This window comes from Schistosoma haematobium, chromosome 4 (assembly GCF_000699445.3).
Source record: "Schistosoma haematobium chromosome 4, whole genome shotgun sequence".
Taxonomy (NCBI): Eukaryota; Metazoa; Platyhelminthes; class Trematoda; order Strigeidida; family Schistosomatidae; genus Schistosoma; species Schistosoma haematobium.
The window spans coordinates 18,448,933-18,474,066 of record NC_067199.1 but is presented as its reverse complement, the minus strand read 5'-3'; the positions used below and the strand labels follow the sequence as shown (position 1 = coordinate 18,474,066).

The window sequence follows — 25,134 nt, the reverse complement described above, 5'->3', positions numbered from 1 at the left end:
ACCGCTTTTGTATTATTTGCATAATACAAAAACGACTGTATACAAACAATATACTCATTACAGTGGTAACGATTGTATTGATTATTAGAAGCTTTTACTTCTGTATGTATAAAATTATAATGATAACTTAATTCGTCACATATATTTTGATGATTTCGTATTTTTAGAAAAAAATCTTCAAACAAATGTCATATCACTTTGATTAACATTAATAATTGTTAATCAGTAAATCAAATCGACACCCTTCTTTAACTAAAACAAAATCTACTAGCCTCGCGCGCGAGCGCTTAACTCCAGGAAATATCTCTTGAAGTCAGTCACTAATGAGATGATTATTGTCAGAAGGGGTTTTGTGAAGGTCATGGGTTCGAATCTCACGGGGGACGGGATTGTGGACGCGCACCGCTGAGGAGTCCCATACTAGAACGAAACGGCCGTCCAGTGCTTCCAGATTTTCCATGGTGGTCTAGCTTCAATTGACTCATGATTTCAACTACTGAAATTACTAAAATCTCCACAAAACCCCTTCTGATAAAACAAGATCATTTAACGTCAAGTCGTTTACCTAATCTAACAACACGGAAACAGTAAATCAAAGAAAATTTTTAAAATGATATATTGAAATACATAGTAATATGTTAAGAAGGGAAAATAAACAAGATGTAATGGGACGTTAATAATCTGGAAAAGCCCATATACGTGTCCCATTTTAGTCAATTTTCAGCTATGTCAATTAAATATTCAATGATTAGCCTAGATTAACAATCAACGACTTTAGTGACTGGTATAATATAATCGTCTGACCAATAAACAGCTTTCCTCTAACTTCACGTCAACTAAGAATTAATCATTTGAATAAATGATGAATCGACAGCAACATATAACTAAGCCGTCCTGATAAATTCATTTTCCTTGATTAGAAAGATCACTTTCTTGAGATAAATAACTTAATATCCTTGTGGGTTTTTTTTTGCTTTCCTTTTCTCATCTAGTATTATATATATACCAATTGATCACGAGAGATGTACACTACTGTTTACGGCCTAATTGTTGTTTGTTTCTATTCTAGTCATGATTAATTAACTAATTATTATTATACTTATATTTCTTTGATGAATCTTGTGACTTCTGTTTGGTTATTTGTTTCTGGCTGAAAATAAGTATTCACGTATGTTGTAATTTATGAGAAAAATGCCTTCATCACAAGGTAATTGAATTTCCTTGTGAAAAAAAACAAACTAGTATGTTTGATGATTCCATCTATGAGTTGAAGAATTTTAATTCTTGCCTAAAAGTACCTACATATTCCTTTCTTAGATTAGTGAGAATTTTTCTCTTAAAATGAGTGTTTTGTTGTATCACATGGATTCTTTAGGTATGTAAATTATGATTATGTAAAGTGGAAACAAATGATGCTTTTTCCAAACAATGACTTATTAACAAGATGCACTATACTGGGTTTGAATCCAGCGCTGGATTATTCAGCAGATTACAGTATTTCCCTTTGATGAGTTCAAATAAATATGAAATTCTTTCCAACATCCTCGCGTACTTTACTACAAGTTGATTATATTCTATATTTATGCAATAAAACAAAGTTGAATGAAATATTAGTTTCACTTATGATTCGTTGATTCACAATCGATTATAAAAATCGCTGGAATACAACTCCATTATTCAATTTGATTATATATTAGTAGAATTTCCAAGACATGTTTTTATCTTAAAATACTTGTATTATTGAATAAAAATCCTTTGAGAACTTATCATTATAATTTTGGACCTAAAATTCACAATTAAAAGTTGAATATTAAACATAGAAATAACAGATGATAAATCATGAATGAGTATTCCAAGTCAACGGTAACATTGAAGATTGTATAAAAACAAGAAAAAAATCATAATAACAGCTGTGGTGACAATAATAATAATAATAACGATAATAATTATAATAATAGATCGTTTCAGAAGAACACACGTTCAGCTGCTGTTGCCTCAAGAAACGGTGATATTGTCGCTGAACTGACAAAATAAAATAATATACCACATGTTATGGATATTGGTAAAGCTGGTAATGCTTGTCGTGTAATTCCCAATACTATAACAGTAATACACATTCCAACTAATATAGCCACATAACATGTGACTACAGTGACTGCATCGCCATCAAGTGTTGCACGACCAATCAATAGACTATAAAATACAAAATCGCCTAAACCAAGTTTTACACCCTTTGAGTCACGATCAATTAGATCTGCCTGTTAAAATAATAGTCAGAATAGGGTAGAGGTAAATAACAAATGCACATTAAACATTGAAATGAATATTGATAATAGCTAAAAACGATTGAACCTACCAGTCATTATATCTTTACAACGAATGATTTCAACAATGTTTAATAAGAAAGATAATAAATAAATGGATTATGGTTTGATTTGACAATGTCTTCGATTTATTATGGCACAAGTCGATGAAGTCACTGACAAGTGGTCTGAGTCATGTCGGTAGGTGTAGACTACCTGGTTGGGGACCGCGAGATGATAGCAACCGATGGTTAGAGACCCTGAATGACATGGCTCAAAATCGTTTGCAATGGCGCAGGTGCATACACTCTTTGTGTTCTCCCAAATTTTGATCTCCTTGTTCCTCCTTGTCTCTTTTTTTCTCTTCCCAAATTTATTTCACTGTATTATACTCTTTAAATAACATCTCCAAATGCTAATTTTCCCGATTACTGCTTATACTCTTATTACCTCTACCACTACGGGATTTGAATCAACCACTACATCTGTGTGCTAATGTGGTGTGGCAACTCGAACTGATGTACGTACGTACGAAGTTCTACCTTGTTAGTGACTGACCGACTATTATGGTTAGGGGACAGTATTAATCGGAATATAGTGGAGTAGCTCAAACGTAACTTGTGTGTCTTCCAGGGAACCTAAAGTATTAAGTTTGGTTTCAAAAGAAGTATAGAGATTATGCATACTATTGAGCGGTAGTCATTTCTAACTGGAACTCATGCACATAAATAATAAAGATGAGTTGTACAGTATGCAGATGCCATTTCATCCGGTGTAAATTAGAAAATGTTTTCACGCAACTCAGAAACCGAAAACGGATTTGCAAATCCGGATTTAGATTTTTTAAGAAAACCTAAAATTATCTAGTTCTTTTTATATTTCATTAATAAATCGTCGTTATAACGTACAAAAATAACCTTGACAATTTTTTCCGCGTCATAATACCCCACCAATCTCTGTCGCTACCGGATTGGTTTTCGCTCTTAGTTTATTATTTTGTTATTTCAAGGCCATGGCTATTGCTACGTAAACTAAGTTGTTTCATTGCAGTTTCAACATACTGTAATATCAAGCAATTTCCCTTCTTCACTAAAGTAAGGGATTATTGTTAAAGTTTTGAGTATTCATTGTCCCGTCTATGTAGCTCTCATTGGCTCGGTTTCTTATTAGGAGAATCGTTCAATCGTTCGTAATTCAGAATTACTGTGAATTACTTCACAACGGAACAAAACCAGATACTGCTCAAGAGAGTCAATAACACCGCATAAATTTATTAAAATTGAAGATGGAACAGGGTTCGAACCTGAGACTAATTAGTCGAAAGTTAAGTACTTACATAACCAAACTATTATTCAACAACACACAATTAAAAAATACCATAACTTTCTCCCAAATCTTGAATATATATATATATATATATAATCGAACTTCTATCAGTTAACTGTATTTTATTGAACTAATTAAATATATTTAGATGAATGTGTCCAAATTGTGGTCTGAACAGATTGTAATAATTTAGCAATATGTTATTGCCTTTTTCCAACAGTTGTTATGAACCGAGTTAATTTCATGATAATTTTCTGACTGGTCAATGAATATATATACATATACACAATCTGAAAAATATTTAAATGGCCTACGTAATTACAATGACGCAAATCTTTCAAGCCACATTTCACATGGATTCGTAAACATATAATGTATGCTGACAAGTAATAATAATAAATAATAACAATAATAAGAGCGCTAGACCAACCCAAAAACAAATTACGCAATATGGGGAATTAACAGGAGTTAAACATATGGATACCGACCCAGCTGTTTGAAGGTTGAGCGCCTGAGGTTCTTGAGTCCGATCCCCAGTAGGGCAAGGGATGTGCACTCATGAAAAGCTCCATACTAGGGCGAAGTATTTGCCCAATGCTTCCTAAATTTTAGTGGTTGCTTTGTTTAAATCAATGCGTACTTACGCCTGTTCCCTTGTAGAAGAGCATAGGTCGTCCACCAGCGTTCTCCATTCAACTCTGTCCTCGGCAATTCATTCCAGTTGCTTCCGATCCCCGATGCAGTGTGACCTTTGGTCTTCCTCTTTTCTGTTTCCCTTCATAATTCCAAGTTAGCGCTTGCCTCATGATGCAGTTTGGTGTTTTCCGTAATTTATGTCCCATCCACTTCCAGCGTCTTTTCCTAAATTCCTCCTCAGATGGAACCTGGTTTGTTCTATCCCAAGTAGGCTGTTGCTGATGGTATCCGGCCAATGGACATTCAGTATCTTGCATGGACAATTTTTTATAAATACTCGTACTTTTTTATGATGGTTGTGGTAGTTTTCCAAATTTCAGCTCCTTATAGTAGAAATGTCTTGACGTTCGTATTGAAGATTCTGACTTTGATGTTGGCTTGTAGACAATTGTTTTGAGTTTCGCATGTTCTTCAACTGTAGAAATGCCGCCCTTGCTTCGCCAACCCTTGCATTTACGTTTGCATCAGATCCTTTCTATTCATCAATGGTGTTGACCAGGTACGTGAAACTTTCCACCAGTTTCAGAGCTTCTCAATTGGGTATGATTGGGTTGGTGTTCTGTGATGTAATTGAGGATCTTGCTTTCTCCCTTGTATATGTTGAGGTCTACTGATACAGAGACTGCCGCTGCTGATGTTAATCGTAAAATTCAACAATCTCTACAGATATGTTTACTATTACCTTTAATCTTGAGATGGCTTTACTAAAGACGCAGTTGGTTAAAATAATAATTAGGATACAGATCAGTAAACTGACCATTTGAAAAGCACTAACTAGTATCCTTCGAAACCTTAGAAATCTAACTGTCAGGAACTCTTATAGTCCTGAGCTATTTTATTAAGTGATGGTTTCGTAAACTTTGGCAAAAATCAAAACTTGAAAGAAAATGACTGGAGATTAATTTTCAAGTGTAACTTGAAGATTAGAAAAAGGCCAGGACTTTTCACTTCTAATTTGATAACCACCCGTCGTATAACAAAAACCTATGACAGAATACAGTACAACACAATACAGATTTGCGTTCAATGTCATTTAATAAATGCTAAAGCAATGACTGTACGTAAACAGTACGAGATGATTGTATGTTTCAAATCATACCCGGTAACAATACTAGGAAAAATAACAATATAGTAATCTGATAACAAAAATTAATTAGAGAAACATACTAGATAGCCTTTGATTTGTTCATTAGAGCTACTCATTACACAGTCAATAGTTGGTTAAGTCACCAAGAAGCAACAAAGAATTTGAGAAAAGATTAAAGTAAGATGTCATTTAAATATGATTTACAGTTCTATCTTTCAACAAGATGGATTTTTTGAAATACTAAAAAACCAAGGATATAACCTGGATAGATTTACAACAAATCTACTATATCGGATTTCTTATCTGTATGTTGTAAGAACCGACCACATACCTGTCATTTGTATCATGAATATTAAACATATTATATACTGAATGGTGTAGCGTCGTGGATCACTACACATTTATGTGAAGTTCTCAAATAGTCGTGCTGAATAAGATTTTGAATTTTTATGGAAATATACGACACAATGAACAAATACAGATATATTATTTGCGTCAGCATATACCGACTAAACAGTGTGATGTGATCAATAGGCAGACCGAAACGACTGCATGTGGTGTATGCTAATTATGCTCACAGATATAAAGTAGTATGTAGCCGCAATCCGAAGTGGAATGCCTGGCAGCAGAAGATTGAATTAAAGAGAACAGAAAGGAAACCGGAGAGCAATCAAAGTAACAACACAATCTGAGGGATAATGAAGTAGGCGAAGAACAACGCAAAGAAGGTACTTAATGTATGATTTCCATATTTTACTAAGGTGTTGTGTAATTTCGCACTAAAAAGTTGGTTTTCCCCATCAAGTCTTCGTTCACTACCATACTTTGCTTTTTGTTAAGTTATAGAAGAATGTTGACAAATGGCAAATACCGTATTAGTCAATCCATATAAAATGATTTCGACTATCACTAAAAAACATGACGACGATTTTAATCAATGTAAGGATATTGACCGATGTAAACATGATGTCACGTAGTAATAATTACAATAAACTGATGTATAAAAAAGCAACATACTTGCAGATCTTGCCAACGATTAAGCCGACCTGCTACAAGTGTATCTGTTTCATGAGGTGCCTGTGATATAGTTCCATTATTACTCTTGGCATCATTATTACTCGTATTGTCATCAGGAGTATCAACTACAATTACGTCAGTTCCGGACGTCTACAACAACAATAAAAAAATAACAGCACATCAATTCAGTTCATATGCACAATTAATGAAACGAACAATAATTAGTAATGTTGATAAAGGTGTAGACTACCTGGTTGGGGTCTGCGTGATTATCGTGACCAATGGTTAGACTTTGAGTGACATAGATCAAAATCGTTTGGAATGGAGCTACATTTACGTTCTATATATCTGGTATTTGGTTGGATGCATAAATAAAATCGAGCATACTTGTTACACATATAATTTCGAATGTGGTAGTATTTCTACAGCGATTCTATCTTTTTTTTAGTTGAATGACGATAAGCAGCATTACATAAATACTGTTTAGCACTTGGTCTATTTATGATATATATTTCAAGCTAGGTAATCGTGAGTTATTTCTACCATATCACTGTTTATACAAATACAATATACTGGCCGAAATATGATTACGCTGAGTGGAACTAATGATGAGTAGTCAATACATACACCAGTAAGTGAAATTAGTGACCATTTGCTTTAGTCGACTAGGCAAATCATAGAAATTAGTAGTTAGGTGGATGAAGGGTTTAAGTCTCACTGAACATAATGATACACACTATGATAAAGAAGCATCCAATTGAGAGCTTCAAAACAGACAAATGCACATCTTGGAAACCAAAAGAACCCATCACAAAAGAATATAAAAATAGGATTGAGAAGAATATCGACGCATTTACATAAAAAGCTAGTGGAAAGATTGTAGGTAATATTTATACTACACTTATATAGAATCTTTAATGAACTGATTAGTTCTTTAATAAATGATAAGATTGATGACGTTGCTAAACATTAGCATAATGTAGTCCATCTTGACTATAATATGCAACGATTTAAAAAATAATCAAAAACAATATATCTTTTTTTTATAAAAATTAATCAATAAGCTGTCTAAAACATTAAAAATCAATTTTCAGCAAACACAGTAATGAAGCGAAGATTGAAACAATTACTTCTACTTACATTAATAGGAATATTTGACATGTTTCTTGGATTCTCTGTCACTGGCTGGTTATCGTTATCTGAAGAAAGAAACAAATGTCAAATAAGTTACTAAACACATAGTAGTTAGCATAATAGATATTATAATAAAATGATCGTATTTGTACTAGTTTTTCTATTCCTAGAATTTATTTAACAAATGCAGGTTTACCTAGTGAACTTCTAACCATTTCTTTTTCTAATATAAGGACTAAGAGATACTATGCTTAGCTGTTGTCCAAACCCAGGTAATTGGTGATGGTCGTCTTTGTGCAGTCAGTCAGTGGTCTTGAGTGCTGTTAGAAGTATGAAGGCGGTTATCACTTCCCGGTTTCTTTCACACCTCTGTACTATCAGCAGTACGACTTCTCCCTTGGACTTTGGGTTTGCTGTATTTAGTCTTAGCGATTTTCAACCGACCAGCTTGGTATGGTAGAACCTTGAGGAACGATTATTCCGTCCAGTATAGCCCGACTGGTTCATAACGATAGGCGAACCCGACCACTACACCAAAGTAGTAGCAATGGTCAGGCGTTTTGTGCAGGGTTCTAGTCCGTAACCTACTATTTAAAAACTAAATACCTTCATAAAATCACTTTTTAAAAATGTTTGATCGGATCGTATTCTGGTAGGAATACTTTTAGAAAAAAAGACAGTCCAAGTGAAATGGAACTGAATTGACGCAAAATAACACGATCAAACAAGATCAAGTTTATGGTAGAGGTGTTTTACGATAGAGTTATGCGAAACAGAAATTACGATTTTATACATATATTCATCAATTTAAATAAACCCGTTAATGTCGAATGTGAACATTTACTTTAGCTTTATTATAAATAAGATCATAACTTTTACTAAAAGGTAACGAGTATTATCAATATACACAAACAATTAATGATAGACAGAACAAAAATAAAGCCTCATTAATTGGGATGCGACCTATATTTTCTTTTAATTATTACCTAGTTGTTCTTTATCAGCTGCTTACAACCATAAAAGTATTAAAGTGTAACATAGAGGTACGATATAACGTGAAGCGATAGACATTGATGATGGAAAGAATTACAGTAGCGAAGACTATCAATAGTAATAATTATATATATATATATATATATATATATATATATATATATATATATATATATATATATGCGTGAACAGGTGTGAGGTCATTGAAAGATGGAATTCAAAGAACGTCAGGAGAGGTTCCATAGCAAAGTCTATATCGTTGTGTGCTATGTTAAACAGATTGAATAAGTACATAGAATACTTCTAATTATTCCATACAAGAAATGTGTCATCAACATATCTACGACAGAGTGTAGTCCTTTCAGTTGTGAGCTTAAGCCTTATCTGTTTGAGGTTCCTCATTAAAATATCAGACAGAATTAGACCAAGCGAACTACTCGTGGCGACTCCAACAATTCGACAAAGGAATACATGGTTCAACAGATATTGCATATTTTTGGTACACATAAACATGAAATAGAAGGTAAATTTCATTTCTTAGATGTTGGAATCAAACAAACTTTAATGACCTTATACCTGTTCATATATATATATATATATATATATATATATATATATATATATATATATATATATCATAGTTCAATTCCGTAGGTGTATGTTTAATCTGGTGTTTCCTCCCAAGATCTATTTCAATTGCAAACCGAAGACCGATTGAGTAAGCAAGTTATCAAAGACAGGCAGATCATATATAGATACAAATTACCATCATTGTATTAAATAGATAGAGTGAAATGTATTTATGTTATACAATATAAGCAGGATTTAATCACTCAAAAGATAATCCATTGATAGACATCAATTCTATGGATTATTCATCAATGAAATTAGGACCTGGACTAATACAAGGTCAATCCTAACCCGACTTATTATCCAGCCAAAAGATTATTAACACTTAGTATATAAAATATGGAATAAAAGTAAGCAGCCGCTAGAATTTATAGACTTATCAACAAGCAATGAAATTTGAAAAGTCTGTAAATACTCAATGAACAATTCTCTATGACACAATTACAAATTTAAATTATAATAAGGTATATCATAAGCTGCCTCAAAACCGCTTACAATATTGATATACTAAAAATAATTAACAATGAGTTTATAAGTTTACCTGAAACTACCAACTCAGATGTAGTAAGACAAGATTGTGTAGTACAATTAACATTTGACGCTTCATTCGGAGCATCAATAGAACATGTAATAGTGGATCCAACAAATTGTTGATCATTTTCAACTCTCTCAACTGGTTCATGTTTTTTGACAAGATAAACTGTAGTAGTTGAATATAGAAGGGCAGGGAAAAGAGGTTGTTGTCGTTCATGAGCCATTTCTACAAGCAATCGCAATGGTCCATTTGGACACAAAACAGCTACTATATCTGAAGAGAATATTTTAAGTTTTAGTTAACAGGGAATTAATAAAGGAATATTAAATGCTATTTTAAACAATATAAAATATTACATAAACATATAAGTTAGAAATCATACTAAGACTTAAATACAAGGCTGCATGTAAGTTAGATACTTAGAAGTAAACCTTCGTGAGGTGAATATGATAAGTCTTGTATCTGAACTCTTGAATCTGTTTTCTAAGCTTCTCCAATAACCCCCAAGCTAAATCTACATGACTTGAACACGAGAGAAAAGGAGCGAAGTGTGGAAAGAACGATTTGCTTCAAGGTTAGTCTGTGCACAGAAAATTGAGGGTATTAATAGTATTCCAGATGGCTTTGGGCTTCCAAAAGTTTCTGAAACCATACTTAACATGGTAGTACGATAGTCAATCATCCAATCAGAAATGTGACACGTTTTAATCATTCCTAAATTCTTAATTGATATCAAAGTTTTTCCTAATATGATACCCTTTGAGAAAAAAGAATCCCATCACTATTTACCAGAGATATAGACAATACAGAATACAACCCTCATTTTAAGCTGCACAAATTAATGTCAACTTTTAGATAACAGTATGAAACACTAAAATATGTGAAAGAATACAAAAGAAGAGTATTGTTCTTTACATTCACCAACAGATAAGAAGAATATAATACTTGTATAAAAGACAGATGGAATAATCCCCAAAAATGAAATAACGAATACATATAAACATTAATTTTATTCCGTAAAAACATTAGTAAATGAAAATCGGACTTCGGAACAGGTTAGTAGAAGTGTATGATTATTTAATCCATTTCCAATTTTTGTCAACTTAAGACCTACATCCAATATCGCTGGTAAGCTACAGTCACACTTTCGAAGTGATTAGCTCTTCCCGTTGATGACGAAAGCTACCTTTAAATAATAAAGAACCCAAAAAACTATTTAATCTACTGATTATAATTACCTCACTAGTAAATAAAACACACTGGATTCTCTGAATTACTATCATGAAGTTTTGACGGATAGAAATCATCCAAGTCAATTCCTCAATGATGATATTAAAGACTGAGCTATGTTGCAAATCGAATGAAACTTTGAGTATATGGGCTTTTATATCTCTATTAAGCAACTAAAAAAGGTAAGGTATTCACCGTAAAAAATGAAGAACTTGTGTTTGATCAAATATATCGTTTGAGACATTTAATGCTGTGAAGTTACGTACTAGGATGAATGATTTTTATGAATATTTGTTAGAATTCGAACAAACAATGTGACAGAAATTGAAACTAAAGTATACTTAAGAGATCAGATTTAAAAGCATACTTGAAGTAATCTCAGAAGAAGTGCGGACTAAATTGCTGCACGAAAAGTTGTTAGATAATTTTCAATCGCTGAGATTATTTCAAGTACATTTTCGCATTTAATGTCTAGGAAAAATAAGCTATCTATTAGTTCTCGGTTTAACAATCGGTGTCAGTTTATGGTAAAAAGAATCTTGAAACCATCTATGTTTAAGAATTAACCCATAAGGCTTTAAGTGTTCAATCAGTGCTAAAAGCAGGTTTCCCAAATTCCTCTTTTTAGAAAATAAACTATAATACGACAGTATCGAGTGTGTATAAAAATGCATACCGTACAGTGAAAAACACTGTTGATATATATCCAGCCAGTTCAAGTACCATTTGCCATCAAGGAAACAAATCCAACCATAATAAGCCTTGATAAAACATTATTTAGCATCTTATCATATGAGAAAATGAAGCCGAGAGAATCTAATGTAGTAAAACTGACCATTAAGTTAAAAAAGCCCAAACTATTTAGGTTTTGCCTTTACATATCTATACAAACAACAGATGTTTAAATTGCATACATTACTAAAATGCTTTAAATATCTTAGCTACTATAAGCAGTTATTTAAGTAAAAGCAACGTAGAGTGGTACATACAAGTGTGCTTGCTTCAGTTATCCTACTCATAACTAACTTGGTAAAGGAAGATCATAAAACTCAAAGTATTAAAATCTATTACAGCAAAAATACCAAGAGAGGAAAAAAGTAGGCGTACATATTCAGTACATTTGAACCACAAACCGATTGTTAATGACCCAGTGTTCATGACCTGGAACTGGTGGAACTACATCTTTTAATATTATAGGTAGGTTTTGATAATGCCATGGTATGCACCTAAATTTGGCATTCAGCATAAGTGGACAACGGTATACTGCTAGCTAGCCCCCAACTAAGCTCAAGTCAAATCTTCAATGTAGGATCCATAAACGACAAAGGTTGATATAAAAATATTAGAAATTCATGCTACTTATTAGTTAAGTTAGTAGTACAATGATATATTGACGCAATTACAGGACAAATACGAATGTACCCATCTTTATGATAACGCAAACATTTAGTATAATTGTGTTCTAAACAAAATATATCTGCTTGCATTAAATATGTTTACAATAATTTAATCTTTATATTAAAACACAGATTGAAGAGGTTATTGAAGCTATTTGTGCAGATGATGACTGGATTCCAAAAAAATATCCGATCTGTGCGAAAGTTGAAGCACCACATACAAGTGTTATCGACAGAAGTATGACGTGTAACTCCTAACCTTGCCTGAATTCTATGTTAGTTGTCGAGCATTTTATCTACAAGTCAAGCAGTTGAATGGGACACAATGATATGTCTAACACATTTTGCAGTTCCGATAGAATTCAAACTTGTCTATAAAGAATGTTTGTAGTTACTAAACGAACAAGTGTATATAGAGGAGGGGATAATAGAAGTCAAAGCATGAGTTATTCACTTGGTAATTAACCTAGAAACTGTTAACTGAAATCCTATAGTGCTTCGAAACTTCTTCCGACCTCAGTAAGTATTTGAATCTAACAATCTACAATATTTGAGATATTTCAATCAATGATTTATCGCCATAGTTATAAGCAATTTTGAGTCTTTGGAAGATGTTTCAGTATAAAAAGATCACATTACACATCAACTAGATTGAAAAAGGATTCACAGAAATACTCATTGCGTAAAAGTTCCAGACAATTTCATCTAAAGTTTAATGGAAGTCAAATATAGTGATTTGACATAATAGGACCTTTTATTTAAAAAAAAATGAATTAAACCAACCCCAAACACTTAACGCTGCTAAAACAAGCCAACACGTCCATTTGGGTAAATATTTTAGAAACATTAATGAAATCTGTGCAGATATAAATATTAAATACGCTTGTTGTAGAACTAATGGTCCACGCCAATGAATAACTATCATTCCCACAACACCGAAATTCCATAAAGCAAACGCTACTGTAATATAATCAACAAATACACCCATAGCTCGAAGAACTTCACTACAAGAAAATAATAATTATAATAAATATTTTTGATAAAGTATATATCAGCATAAAAGGTAATACGAATTGCATTAATGGAAATGGAAATAAATTTTCTTTACTCTCTGCTTGCGACGAAAACTATCTTGAAATTTTATATGAGCACTGACAAGTGATATCAACCGAATAAAATGAATTTACAATAGACAGTAATAAATTGATTATTAGTGGGGAGTTTTGAGATTTTTGTATAAAATGACGATATATGTAACCATGAATTAATATCAATAAGAAAATAATTGAAAACACAAAACAATAAATGATCAATTTATTCAGGCCGAGATCCCTTAGTAATGTGAATCCACGACCCTACACAAAATAGAACCTAAGACCTTGATGTTTTCCATCGAACATGTTAGTTTTTTTCACGCTAGTTAGAATCCAAAATAATTCAGCTTTAATTTTAGTCGACTTGTGATACAACACTATTTTCATTTAATAAGACTAGAGGGTTACTGTCCTACTCCCGGCTTGACTGACTATCTTACTACTGATACACAGAACATAAAGAATGTAAGTAGAAAAACAATTTTTCAATGATTTTGAGTAAATCATTAGTTTGAAAATATTGCTGTGAAAACAGCAATGCATAACAGAACTTCCAAGAAAATGATCAGTGAACAATCATCTTTCTAATTCTCAAACCTTTGAGTCCCCATATAAATAAGAATTGACCCTATACACCTCGTCAGTCAGACACTATTACAATGTAAAGATAAGCATTTCTTAAGTTTGATTAAATAAAGTACTACAAATGTTATATATATATATATATATATCCTTTGAAAGACCCTGACAGAGTTATAAACCACGTAAGAACAACTATTAAACGAATTCTTCTTCATGGACATGGTTGTTTCAAAATTGGGAGAAAGCGAACAGAAAGTTAATACGTGAAAAACAGTTATTCCGCCGTAGTTTATGATATATTATCTGTTTAAAATTTTGGTTCATTTCACAATATATAAAATGAATGAGCTCTGAATTATATTATGAAATATTTAGTTAAATTTTCAAGTATAGGGTTGACTGTTACGTGCAAAAAGTGCTTCTATTTTATTTCTTACTAACTTCTTTGACTGTGCTGATGTGAGTCGTGATGACTTAAAGCGATACCCATTGGTGCCATGTTGCACATCATTAATTAAGTGACCATAATAATTCACAAAATTATCCATATAGTGTTAAAGAAAAGCTCAATGAATAAGGATAATCAACAAGGAAATGTTAAGTGAAGTTGGTTCGGTGCAACAACCGATCATTATCGAAATGAATAGCTTAGCGGTAATATTCACATAACTGAATAGTTAAAGTATTTATGAAGCAAGATTTTCATTATTATTGCATATATGCCTAGTTAAAAGATGCTAATGTTTATAGATTTGGGCAGACTGTTTTCATTAATTAAACACCGGTTCCAATAGAATCCATCATACCAATGAATACATTGAAACAAAGTTGTCAGCCGAATTCAATTAACATTAAAAGCTAAGATCTACGTTAACGATTCCTTTCAGTAGTTGACTGGTCATAGCTAACAGTTTAACAATAGTAGCCACAGAGTGAAAGAATTCATATTCTCACTCGAACATCCTAGTATTACATACTTTTACTACTGTCCTAAAATCAATAATCTTAGTATTTTGTTTTTGTTGGCTAAGTACTACTGTTTATATGATTATTTTTAACTTGACCGTTTATGATCGTCATAAACAATGAGCACCTACTGAAATGAATGAAATCTAACTTCGAATCTAATTTGTCATAACCTTGGATTCGCCCTGGTAATCCTTAAGCCATTCTATGGCCTAGGGTAACGCGATAATTTATTCTATTCATACGACGTAATTTTTCCCTCTCCTTTATTCACAATTATTACTTGGTTTACTTGAACCTTTATTTAATTGACCTTAACTAATTTTCATATAAAATGCCTTAACAAGTATATGTGTGAGCAGATTGTTCAAAATGTATAGCGCAAATAGATAACATTTCTCAGACCAACTGAATTTTCTCATTGTTCTATCGAAATCTTAGTTAATTTCTATTAGAATTTCTATTATTCGATGACTTCGTCTTTTCTACCGAACTACGATTTTATTTTGTGACAAATTAATTGGTGACCAACTATCTTATCAAGCTTTCCTTGGTAATATAACAATAATAACTTTTCATTTTCTAATCTGACTTAGAATAAGGGAACACGAGACACGGTAAATGTAGTCGTTTGAAGGTTCCAAAACTATGTTACTTTCTTTCTCTATCTTTGTCTACCGTTATTGATAAATGAAAAAAAACGAGCATTTTAACTTTTTTGATGCAACAATAATTAATTATCACTCACGCAAAAAACATGAAGGATATCAGGAAAAGTAAGAAGATGGTCGTCATAATTATCCAACCCCGAATAAACTACAAAGAAAATAATGTATAAAAGCTTTCAGCAATTTTATTATATATATATATATATATATATATATATAATTGTACAAGTAACTGTTGAGACAGAAATCGTGTCTTTGCAGCACCGAGTAAGCAATGTCTGGGTTGAAAATAGGGTACTAGTAACGGATGGCAAATCGATTGATGGGATAGTAAAAAATCTTCGTTAACCGAGGTAGTTGGGATATTTTTTACGTGTATCCAACCTAAGCCTACCTCTACGAGAGATGTCGTCTGGTGTGAGTGTAGGTTGGAAGAAAGCTAGGGACGGACAAACCAAAACCTGGCATCAGTTCATGAAGTGATTGACAATTGAACTAAGCCATACTAATAGGTGTAGACAACCTGGTTGGGGTCATTACCATGACCAATGGTTGGAGAATTTGAGTGACATAACTCAAAATTGTTTGCAATTTAACAGGTGTATTTATTTTTGTTTACCACTAAATCCTAAACTTCCGAATCCTTCATCATTTTCTCCGTTTTTACTTCACCAACTTATAATCTATAGAATCGTATTTTAGATGCCCAATATTTAGATAAATCATTTTGATATTTGTTTCACATCTAAGAATATTATGAGAATTTATGGAGAATTTTGTGTGAAAATATTCATGTCTCACCTTATAACACTGATACTTGAACAGTAAAACAAGGACACATGTCATTACGACAACCACACTCATAAATATCAAAGTATTAGCTATTGTTTGCCATGTTTGTGTCCCAATATCTGCATCTGGAGTATGAAAAGGTGTATACAACAAATACTGATCCGTATGTCCATAAAAGTCAACTGTCGAAGCGACAGCAACAACAAACAACATACAAACTGTCACTGGTATAAATAAACTGAAATGAGAATGTAAAAACGGGAAGTGTAGTTATAAGAAAGAATATAGTAACATTATAATAAAAGAATATTTGGAGATGTTTTTCATCAAAAATTGAAATTTGGTGGAAAGGTACTGGAGACTATGAAGTATTATAGTAAATTACAACTTCTAGGAATGATCTAATGACCAACACACCACGAAAGGGATGTTTACACCAATGATCTCGTGAATCAGCGTTTTTTAAAGTTCAAAACATTTCACCTTTTGGTGCGACTGTCTGCTAAATCCATCAATAAATGAGTAATTTTACTCATACATATAAATCTAGTGGGTTAGCGTCAAACCCTTTATAATACTCTCTAAATTCGACTAACAATAAGTCTTTTTAAATCCTGGTATGTTTTTTGTATAAATTTAAGGATTATTTTTGGCAAGAACTGCCGGAGGATATTTTCTTATAAAAAATGAAATGGTTCCTTTATGATACCCATTATTATGATTCTATGAAATAACTATCATGGAGTAATCTTTTTACTATATTTAAGAATGCCACCTTTTGAAAGCAATAACGCTGAAGATTGAATACAATGCTAAACGTATACAACTTGAGATTTCTGATATAGACCCCTCAAAACTTATGAGGATTACTGAACACCAGTTCATAATTAGTAAGCATTACGATTAGTCCTACGATAAAATATTCGGTACCTAAGAACATTTTAACAAGACTTAAGGCTAAAGGTGTAATACATCCTTACAACAGGAACTCAAAAGCAACACTTGATTTTCTGCTTTTATGGGTTATGTTCTAGAGCCGTGCACAAAAGCAAAGTGGACTGCTACCCCATATACTCGCTCCTTGGTGTACAGACAGAAATGCATATGGCTTAATATGAAAGTCTAGGTTACAGTGAACATAAACACAGAGAATTTTAAACTCAACGTATTTATCTATATCATTAAGAAAATATTGAAAAATTAACCTGATTATCTGCTTCGCCCCATAATAAAGCATTTGATCGGGATTGATAGAATCTATTGATTCACGGGACGAGTGATTATGACCAGGTAAACGACTACGAGGTGCTGAACTAGATGTCGGAAGACCACCATGAGAGTGCTCTCTTGGGCTTTTGTTTGACTGTCCAATGGGTTGAGATGAAGACTGATTGGTTGTCATCGATATACCGATTGCAACAACAAAATCTGTATTCTTACAGAGATGATTTATTCGAAAACAAAATCAGGTTTAAAAACTTATATAAAAGTATATAATACAAGTATAACGACACCTCAATAACCAGATACAAGTTCGTTGGGATATTCGTTCTACTTATTATAAAAGGATAGTAACTTGGTTTACTAGTCATTTAAGATGAAGTGGTGTTCAGAATAGCGATTTGGTGCACAAAACTTGGTGCTTAGACGACTGAACCCAAATGAGCATACATTAGTTTCTACCTCAATGTTAAAAACCCACTAATTTTAATGACATTCTTAAATAATTAGGATAATGGGACCAGGAGAAAATTAGCTTACTACAAGATTCCACCATAACTTAACAACAATTACTCAGGAATATCAGACAAAGTAACTACAATTCTAAAGACAACAATGTGTGGAAAACAAGGTGACTTCACTAAGCCAAATGAATAATTATGTATGCTACTAATGGATCATACCACTCTCAAGTCGTACAAATACAAAGAAACGTTTAGTCTATTCAACAGAAAAAAGCATAATTATAATCATTTTATTGTACCCATATTGCTAAGTAATGAGGGAAATGATTTTGATCCTGAGATAGCATGATGTCTAGTAGTCCAAACCGAATTAGTCAGTGTATTCAAACCTGCAACCTGCTAGTTGAATGTCGAGTGATTTATTTTATTTTTATTTATTTGAACACATAAACATTGGTACAATAGGGCGAAAATACATGCGTGACACACAGTTATCACTGATTTGTGTGAGGGCTGTGATACTGCCCGAGTGCCAAATCGAAGCAGGTGGTCCTCTTAAGGGGTCACAGCCGGAGCCTTTGACCTAAAGGTCTAATCCACAAGCCAACTTTAATAGATGCAGTCCCAAGGTAGCCGGTGACCAGCAACAGGTTCTTTCAGGGTCCTGGAACCCATGTGCCCCGTTAATTTGGGATCAGGGTTTTCCAACCCCCCTTAGATATATCTTCCAGGTTCACCCGATTAAAGCGCCGAACATTCGCTTTTCGTCCTTCCAAGTTCGTAAACATCCCCCCCGCCGTGAGAAAGCAGCGAGTAGAACTTCTCTGGTAGTGGCCGTATACGCGTGGCCACGTGAGAACATCTCGAGAGGGAGAGCTGACTCTCCTGACCCTCGGTCGTACAAGAGCATTTGAGGATTGTCCTACTTGCATTAATAGACTTCTGGTAGTTGGTAATCTGATGATAAAAACGAAATCCTCCCCTCAATATATACGAAAACGATTTTGAGCCATCCAGCAATAGCTTAGATGGTCATTGCTTTAAAGGATGGAGAGGCAGATATAAGTAATTAAATTATTAAAGATGGGAAATGGTGTTATAAAATTGAGCTTTATGACATGACGAAATAGTTTATGAAGCTCAGCCACTTTATTAAGACATACTAAATGAAAACATCTAAAAGCGAAAGTTTGGTTTGTGGGGCATACACTGAAATATTAAATGCAGTGCTTGAAATATGAAGTCACGTAATGCAGGCATCGAGTCATAAACACCTCATAATCAAACAACTTAAAATCGTTAAAGGGACTGTAAAACTCAAAACGTTTTTTGAGAGCAGGTGCATTGAAGCTTAACATCATTTGAAGGTCATGCTTTGTAATCACCCTTATGTCATTTTGTACCAGAATCTGGAGAAATAATGTTTCATCAACATAAGCCCAGATAAATTTATCAGAAAAACTGTTCATTAATCTGCTATTAATAGAAGAGTTAAAAATCAACACTTGGATCATCAGAGAAAAAACTATGCAATGTAGCTTTCAGGTCGTAGTTTAAATACATTGACTCAACCATTTACACTGCTACCTTATTCAGAGCCAAGGATATGTAATATAGATCTACAGGTAGTCAACAAATGTATCGCACAACTTGAGTATATACAGGCACCAGTTCTACTTAAATGAAGGATATCATTCTTACGGCATATGAAACAAATGTACGCTTCAACAATGTTAATGTTTCCGCATTAGATTTTTAAAAAATTTACTACTTCTAGCGTTCAAAGTAATATAAAAATATATATTTTACTGCTCAGCATACGTATGACCATCAGCATTTGGCAAGTTTGCATCTAACATGAAGGTACTATATATGCTGTGGGAGTGTGCGGAGCAGTGAGAGTGGACGGTTCAGTAAGTATATAGAATGCACTTACATTTAGTAATGAAAGTCTGTTTCAGCTTGGGAAAAACACAAGACTGGGTGGGCTGTTTTAGTCCTGGCGATAATGGTCTCTCAGTTGATCCAACTCTCTTTTATATGCGTCAACAGATGAAGCTTCAACTACGTGTTTAGTTGACGAGTTTCATTAGTTGGTGATTCGATAGGAAAGTCAATGGTCACCTGACAAGTAGTTTGTTCTGGGCTTGTCAATGCTGTTAGTATTCTCGTAAATTCTCTAATTTGGGAGACAAGAAAAGTGAAAGTGCGTCAGAGGCGAATTTATAGTTAAATAATTTGGAAATAACGATCGAATCAATTCAGCTCCTTTTATACAAAATGGGGAATACGTCTACTCTAGCCAGTATCTCGTCATATGGCAGCCTCAATATTCCAAATGTCAACTCAGTGACCATTCTTTGAACCTTTTACAACACCTCAGTTCATTTTCAGGCAGAGGCTGGCTGTTTGTACGCAGTACTCGGGTTTAGGATGAACAAACATCGTATACAAAGTCAAGAAGGTCTTAGCATATACATGGTTAAATACTCTATATATTGACAAGATAGTTCTGAAACTCTTAGCAGCTACTGCACAGCAGTGTGCAGTGATTTTCGGATCTTGGCTGAAGATAACTCTTGCGTCAATGTGTGTCGGGACAAAAGGTAACTCAATGTTGTTCACTATATGTGTCTCTGTAATCTGGTGACCAATGTGCATCCTAATGCACTCGAAAGCAATTATCGGAAACTGTCGAATTCTAGGCCATTCAGGTAGTCTCTCCAGGTCATTCTGAAGCTCTTCCTTTGTCATCGCTCTCTACATCTTGCCACTGTTGGCATAAACGAAGCCAATGATAGAATAGGAAAGTTATATACAAATGGGAGGAATGACATAGTTCATCAGACAGATAACCTGGAGTTGACGCCCAACTGGGAAGTCCCTTACCCACACAAGTAATTTACCTCCAATCATGATACCACTTAACTCAGATAACAGTATTGTGTGGGGCTTCATCAAAAGCTTTACTGAAGTAAATGATAACTACATTTATAGGTAGCCTTAAGTCCCTTTGAGCACGACTTTCACGGACTACTAATACGTTTCTGAGACATGAATAACCCGACTTGAAACGGTGCCACCTTTCGGAAAGGATTGAGATTTTGTTTAGATACTTCAGTATTAGTTTGGAAAGGACAGGAGGCTTGATGGCCTGTGTTAGTCCTAGAAACGGTGGTCTCTCAGTTGATCCGACTTCCTTTTGAAAGAATCAACGGATGGAGCCTCAACCACGTGCTGAGGTAATGAGTTCCACTCGTTGATGATTCGATGGGAAAGTCGATAGTCAGCTGATAAGTAGCTTGTTCTAGTCTTGTGAACTTTTTAGGAGTGTCCTCGTAAATTCTCTGTTTTGGAAGACAAGAAAAATGAGGGCATATCAGGTGCAAATTTATCACAAAGCAATTTGAAAACTGTAATCAAGTCGCCTCTAGTTCTACGACATGACAACGGTAATAGGTTTAGCTTGACCAGTCGAGAATCATGCGGAAGCTTCGCAATTCTGGGAATCAGCTTAGTTGTTGTTCTCTGAACCTTTTCCAAAAGCTCACTGTCTTTTTTAAGCAGGGGCTAGCCGCTTGTATGCAGTACTCAAGTTTAGGACGTACGAACACTGTATACAAAATCAAAAACCTTTTAGCGCCGACATGTCTAAAGGTCCTATGTATTGACCATAAGGTTCTAAAACCTGTGGCGGCTATTGCACGTATTTATTTATTCGAATACATAAATATTGGTACAAGAGGGCACCATATATATATGCACCACACAAAACAATGGTAATTTGATGAGAAGGAAAAAAGGTGAGGAGCGTAAAAAAACAACGAACAGAATAAGGTAAGGTAGCGTAATAATAATAATGGGGGAAACGAGAAGGTACAATCAGAAGAGATCTTTCAGTTAAGGAAGAAGCAACCACGTTTTATGAAGTAAAAGAGTACAGCAGGATCGCCACTGGCTTCTATTCTGAGACATATCTGATAACGTCTCTAGCCACTGTGTTGCACCATCTCTCGGACCCCAGCCAGGGAGTCGTGAAGGGCCAACACAAGTCAGCTGTTTGCAGATTTCTTTCATACCACGATACCATGTCATACATACATAACACGGCAGTGTGCAGTAGTCTTTAAGTCTTGGCTAACGATGACTCCTAAGTCATTATGTGTCTGGATAACAAGTAGCTCATTGTTATTCATCGTGTGTGTATCTGTACCTTGATGACCGATATGCATCACAACACACTTGGAAGTATTTATCGGCAACTACCAGGTTTGAGACCATTCAGATAATTTCTTCAGGTCATTTTGGAGTTCTAAGCAATCACCGTTACATCTTATGGTTCTCCATATCTTGACATCGTCAGCATATAGCAAGACCGATGATGATAGGAGACAAAGAAGGTCATTTATATACAAGAGGAATAGCACTGGCCCCAAAACTGTACCCTGGGGCACTCCACTAAGCACATTTTCCCAGCTAGATAACTTTGAGTTCACCCGAACTCTTTGTTGACGTCCAACTAAGAAGTCTTTTATCCACATAAATAGATTGCCTCCAATCCCGACATTTCTTAACTTATATAACAGCCGGTTGTGTGGAACCTTGTCAAAAGGTTTGCTGAAATCAACGAATTCTACGTCTTCAGGTAACTTTTGGTCCTTAAGAGCGCACCAGCTTTCACGAACCACTAATAAGTTAGTGAGACAAGAGTAACCTATTCTGAAACCGTGCTGCTTCTCTGAAAGGATCCGGTTTTCATCGAGGTACTTAAACAGCTCCTTCCGAATAATCTTTTCTAAGATTTTAACAACCACACTAGTTAGGCTGACGAGGCGGTATTTCTCAGGTTTATGTTTCGTACCTGTTTTGAAGACAGGACTTACTATGGCGTTTTTCCAGTCTTTTGGTAAACGACCCTGCGTTACGGATAGGTTAAAGCATATACTTAAAGGGTTCGCAACGAAGTTAGATAATTCCTTCAGTAGCCTAGGATGTAATTCATCGGTCCCCGTGAATTTACCTATGTCAAGCTTATTTAGTGGACCAAAGACATCGAGTTCTTTAATGGTCACGCTATCCAGTGTATGTGTGGGGGATTTGTATGCGCTGATGGGAAGGGTGCTTCTATGGTATATACACTGCTAAAGTAGTTTGAGAACACTTGGGCCTTATCAAAGTCGTCCTCTACTAATGATGCGGCAGTACTGTCTCCCCATGGTGCAGGAATATTCCCTCTTCCTTTTGTCCTTTGGTTTATATAGGAATACAGGCGTTTAGGACATTCTATGGATTCCTTAACAATTTTTTCTTCGTACAACTTTCTAGACTTACGGAGGGTCGAGGCACAGGTATTCTGAGCTTTTCGATACTGATATTTTGTCTCATCAGTCCCCAGTAACCTGAACCCATCCCACAGTTTTCTTCTTTTACGAAGAAGGATGCGGGCCTCCCTACCGAACCATGGTGGACAGTTTCTCGGCCCCCTTGGTATAATCCAGGTATAAATTTCGAAATGCGTCCCAAGCCGTTTCAATTGAGGATTCTGGGTCTATTTTCCGATCTACTAACGATGCTGAGTGCATGATATCTGGTGTGTTTGCTTTCCAGACGTTAGGTCTGGATTGAGCTAACGCGTGCTCGTGATTATTATTATTATTACTATCATTATTAACGGCTTTATTAATAATAATAATAATTGAGTTACATAGAAGTCAAAAGTTAAAACAGCGTGATCACTTTTACCTAGGCGTGGCATGTAATGAAAGTTCGCAACGTCATCCTCATAGTGAGCCAATATAAAATCTAATAAGGATGATTCAGAGTCCGGGTTGTACCAAGTCGCTTCTTTCACATGTTGCACTAGGGCACATGTGATAACCGCATCAACTAGTTCCTGCTAGAAGGAATTTTCTGACGATTCAGTTCGCAAATCTTCCCAGTCTACCATAGCTGCATTAAAGTCCCCTGGGATTAGACATCGACCACTTTGGGACCAAGTATTGAGACTGCTTAGCAGGACCTCATTTACCTCACAGCTTGGACTGCGATAGACCAAACCGATCAGCAGCTCTTACCCATTGCATTTCAAGCGGCAACTAACTAATTCACACATCCCACTCTCATGGGATACACTGTCGATAATGGCAAATGGGATAGCATTCCTAATGAATGAAACTACTCCCCCTCATCTACGCTTTTGTATTGTCAGACCTTACTGACGTAAAACCCTCAAAATCAAGTTCCATACTATCTATAGACTGTGTCAGCCAGGTTTCTATGACTGTGATTATGTCTGGCTTTGTAGAGTCAATCTGTACACCTAGTTCCAATCGCTTATTGAGTAAGCTTCGGTCATTAGTGCAACAGATCCGAAGCCTATTTAAGTGGTTTCGTGCTTCATCCAGAGTGGCTTCGGCATCATTCTCATCATTGTGATAAAGATCAGGTGTTATCTAATTACTTTGGCAATGTATATAATGCACAGGTGTTCTTGCCTTCAGTTCATACGAATCCAAAGTCTGGACATTAACACCATCGAAGAACTCGATGACTTTCGTCTACTAAATAAGCTTGATATAGACGGGCTCTGAATTATTAATGAAACTGGCAAAAGTGGAGAGACTACAACTGACAGACCACCTTTGGACGATGTTAAGTAACGCACAAGTTCAAATGAGTTACGTGTGTACATCAGTCTTCAGTCTTCAGTAATAAGGATAGTAGGTTGGTGAACCTGTATTAATCCTGACACATTGCTTTCGAGTGAAGGTCCAGCTTCTCCTTGAAAGTATTCACTGATGGGGCTGACACCACTTGTTCGGGTAAGGCGTTCCAATGATTGACTACTCGATGAGAAAAACGGGACCCCACTTTAAGTTTATTAGATTGTGGTTTATGAACCTTCTTGCTATGACCTCGGAGATTATTAGTGCTGGAGGGAGAAAAAAGATAAGACATATCTGTAAAAGCTTCGGTTGGTTGGTTAAGAGTTGACCCCAA

The 25,134-nt window shown here is 34.7% G+C and overlaps 1 protein-coding gene across 1 annotated transcript; it reads right to left on the bottom strand.

The window, feature by feature from the left end:
- Positions 1–1,705: 1,705 nt before the first annotated feature.
- On the bottom strand, positions 1,706–24,923 carry PSEN1 (Presenilin-1). Its single transcript, XM_051215874.1, has 10 exons — positions 24,630–24,923; positions 20,072–20,314; positions 17,656–17,885; positions 16,460–16,688; positions 15,739–15,806; positions 13,132–13,352; positions 9,728–9,994; positions 7,570–7,628; positions 6,430–6,579; positions 1,706–2,258 (listed from the first exon to the last, which is right to left on the bottom strand). The coding sequence occupies exons 3-10, from the start codon at positions 17,850–17,852 to the stop codon at positions 1,965–1,967; spliced, it is 1,485 nt and encodes a 494-aa protein (XP_051066418.1). The 5' UTR covers positions 17,853–17,885; positions 20,072–20,314; positions 24,630–24,923; the 3' UTR covers positions 1,706–1,964.
- Positions 24,924–25,134: the final 211 nt, after the last annotated feature.

Coding starts and splice junctions, on each gene's coding strand:
- PSEN1 (XM_051215874.1), bottom strand. CDS start 17,852: ATGACAACCAATCAGTCTTCATCTCAACCCATTGGACAGTCAAACAAA. Junction 16,689..17,655: donor GGGGCGAAGCAGATAATCAG/GTTAATTTTTCA, acceptor TTCTCATTTCAG/TTTATTTATACCAGTGACAG. Junction 9,995..13,131: donor AGCAGCGTTAAGTGTTTGGG/GTTGGTTTAATT, acceptor TATTCTCTTCAG/ATATAGTAGCTGTTTTGTGT.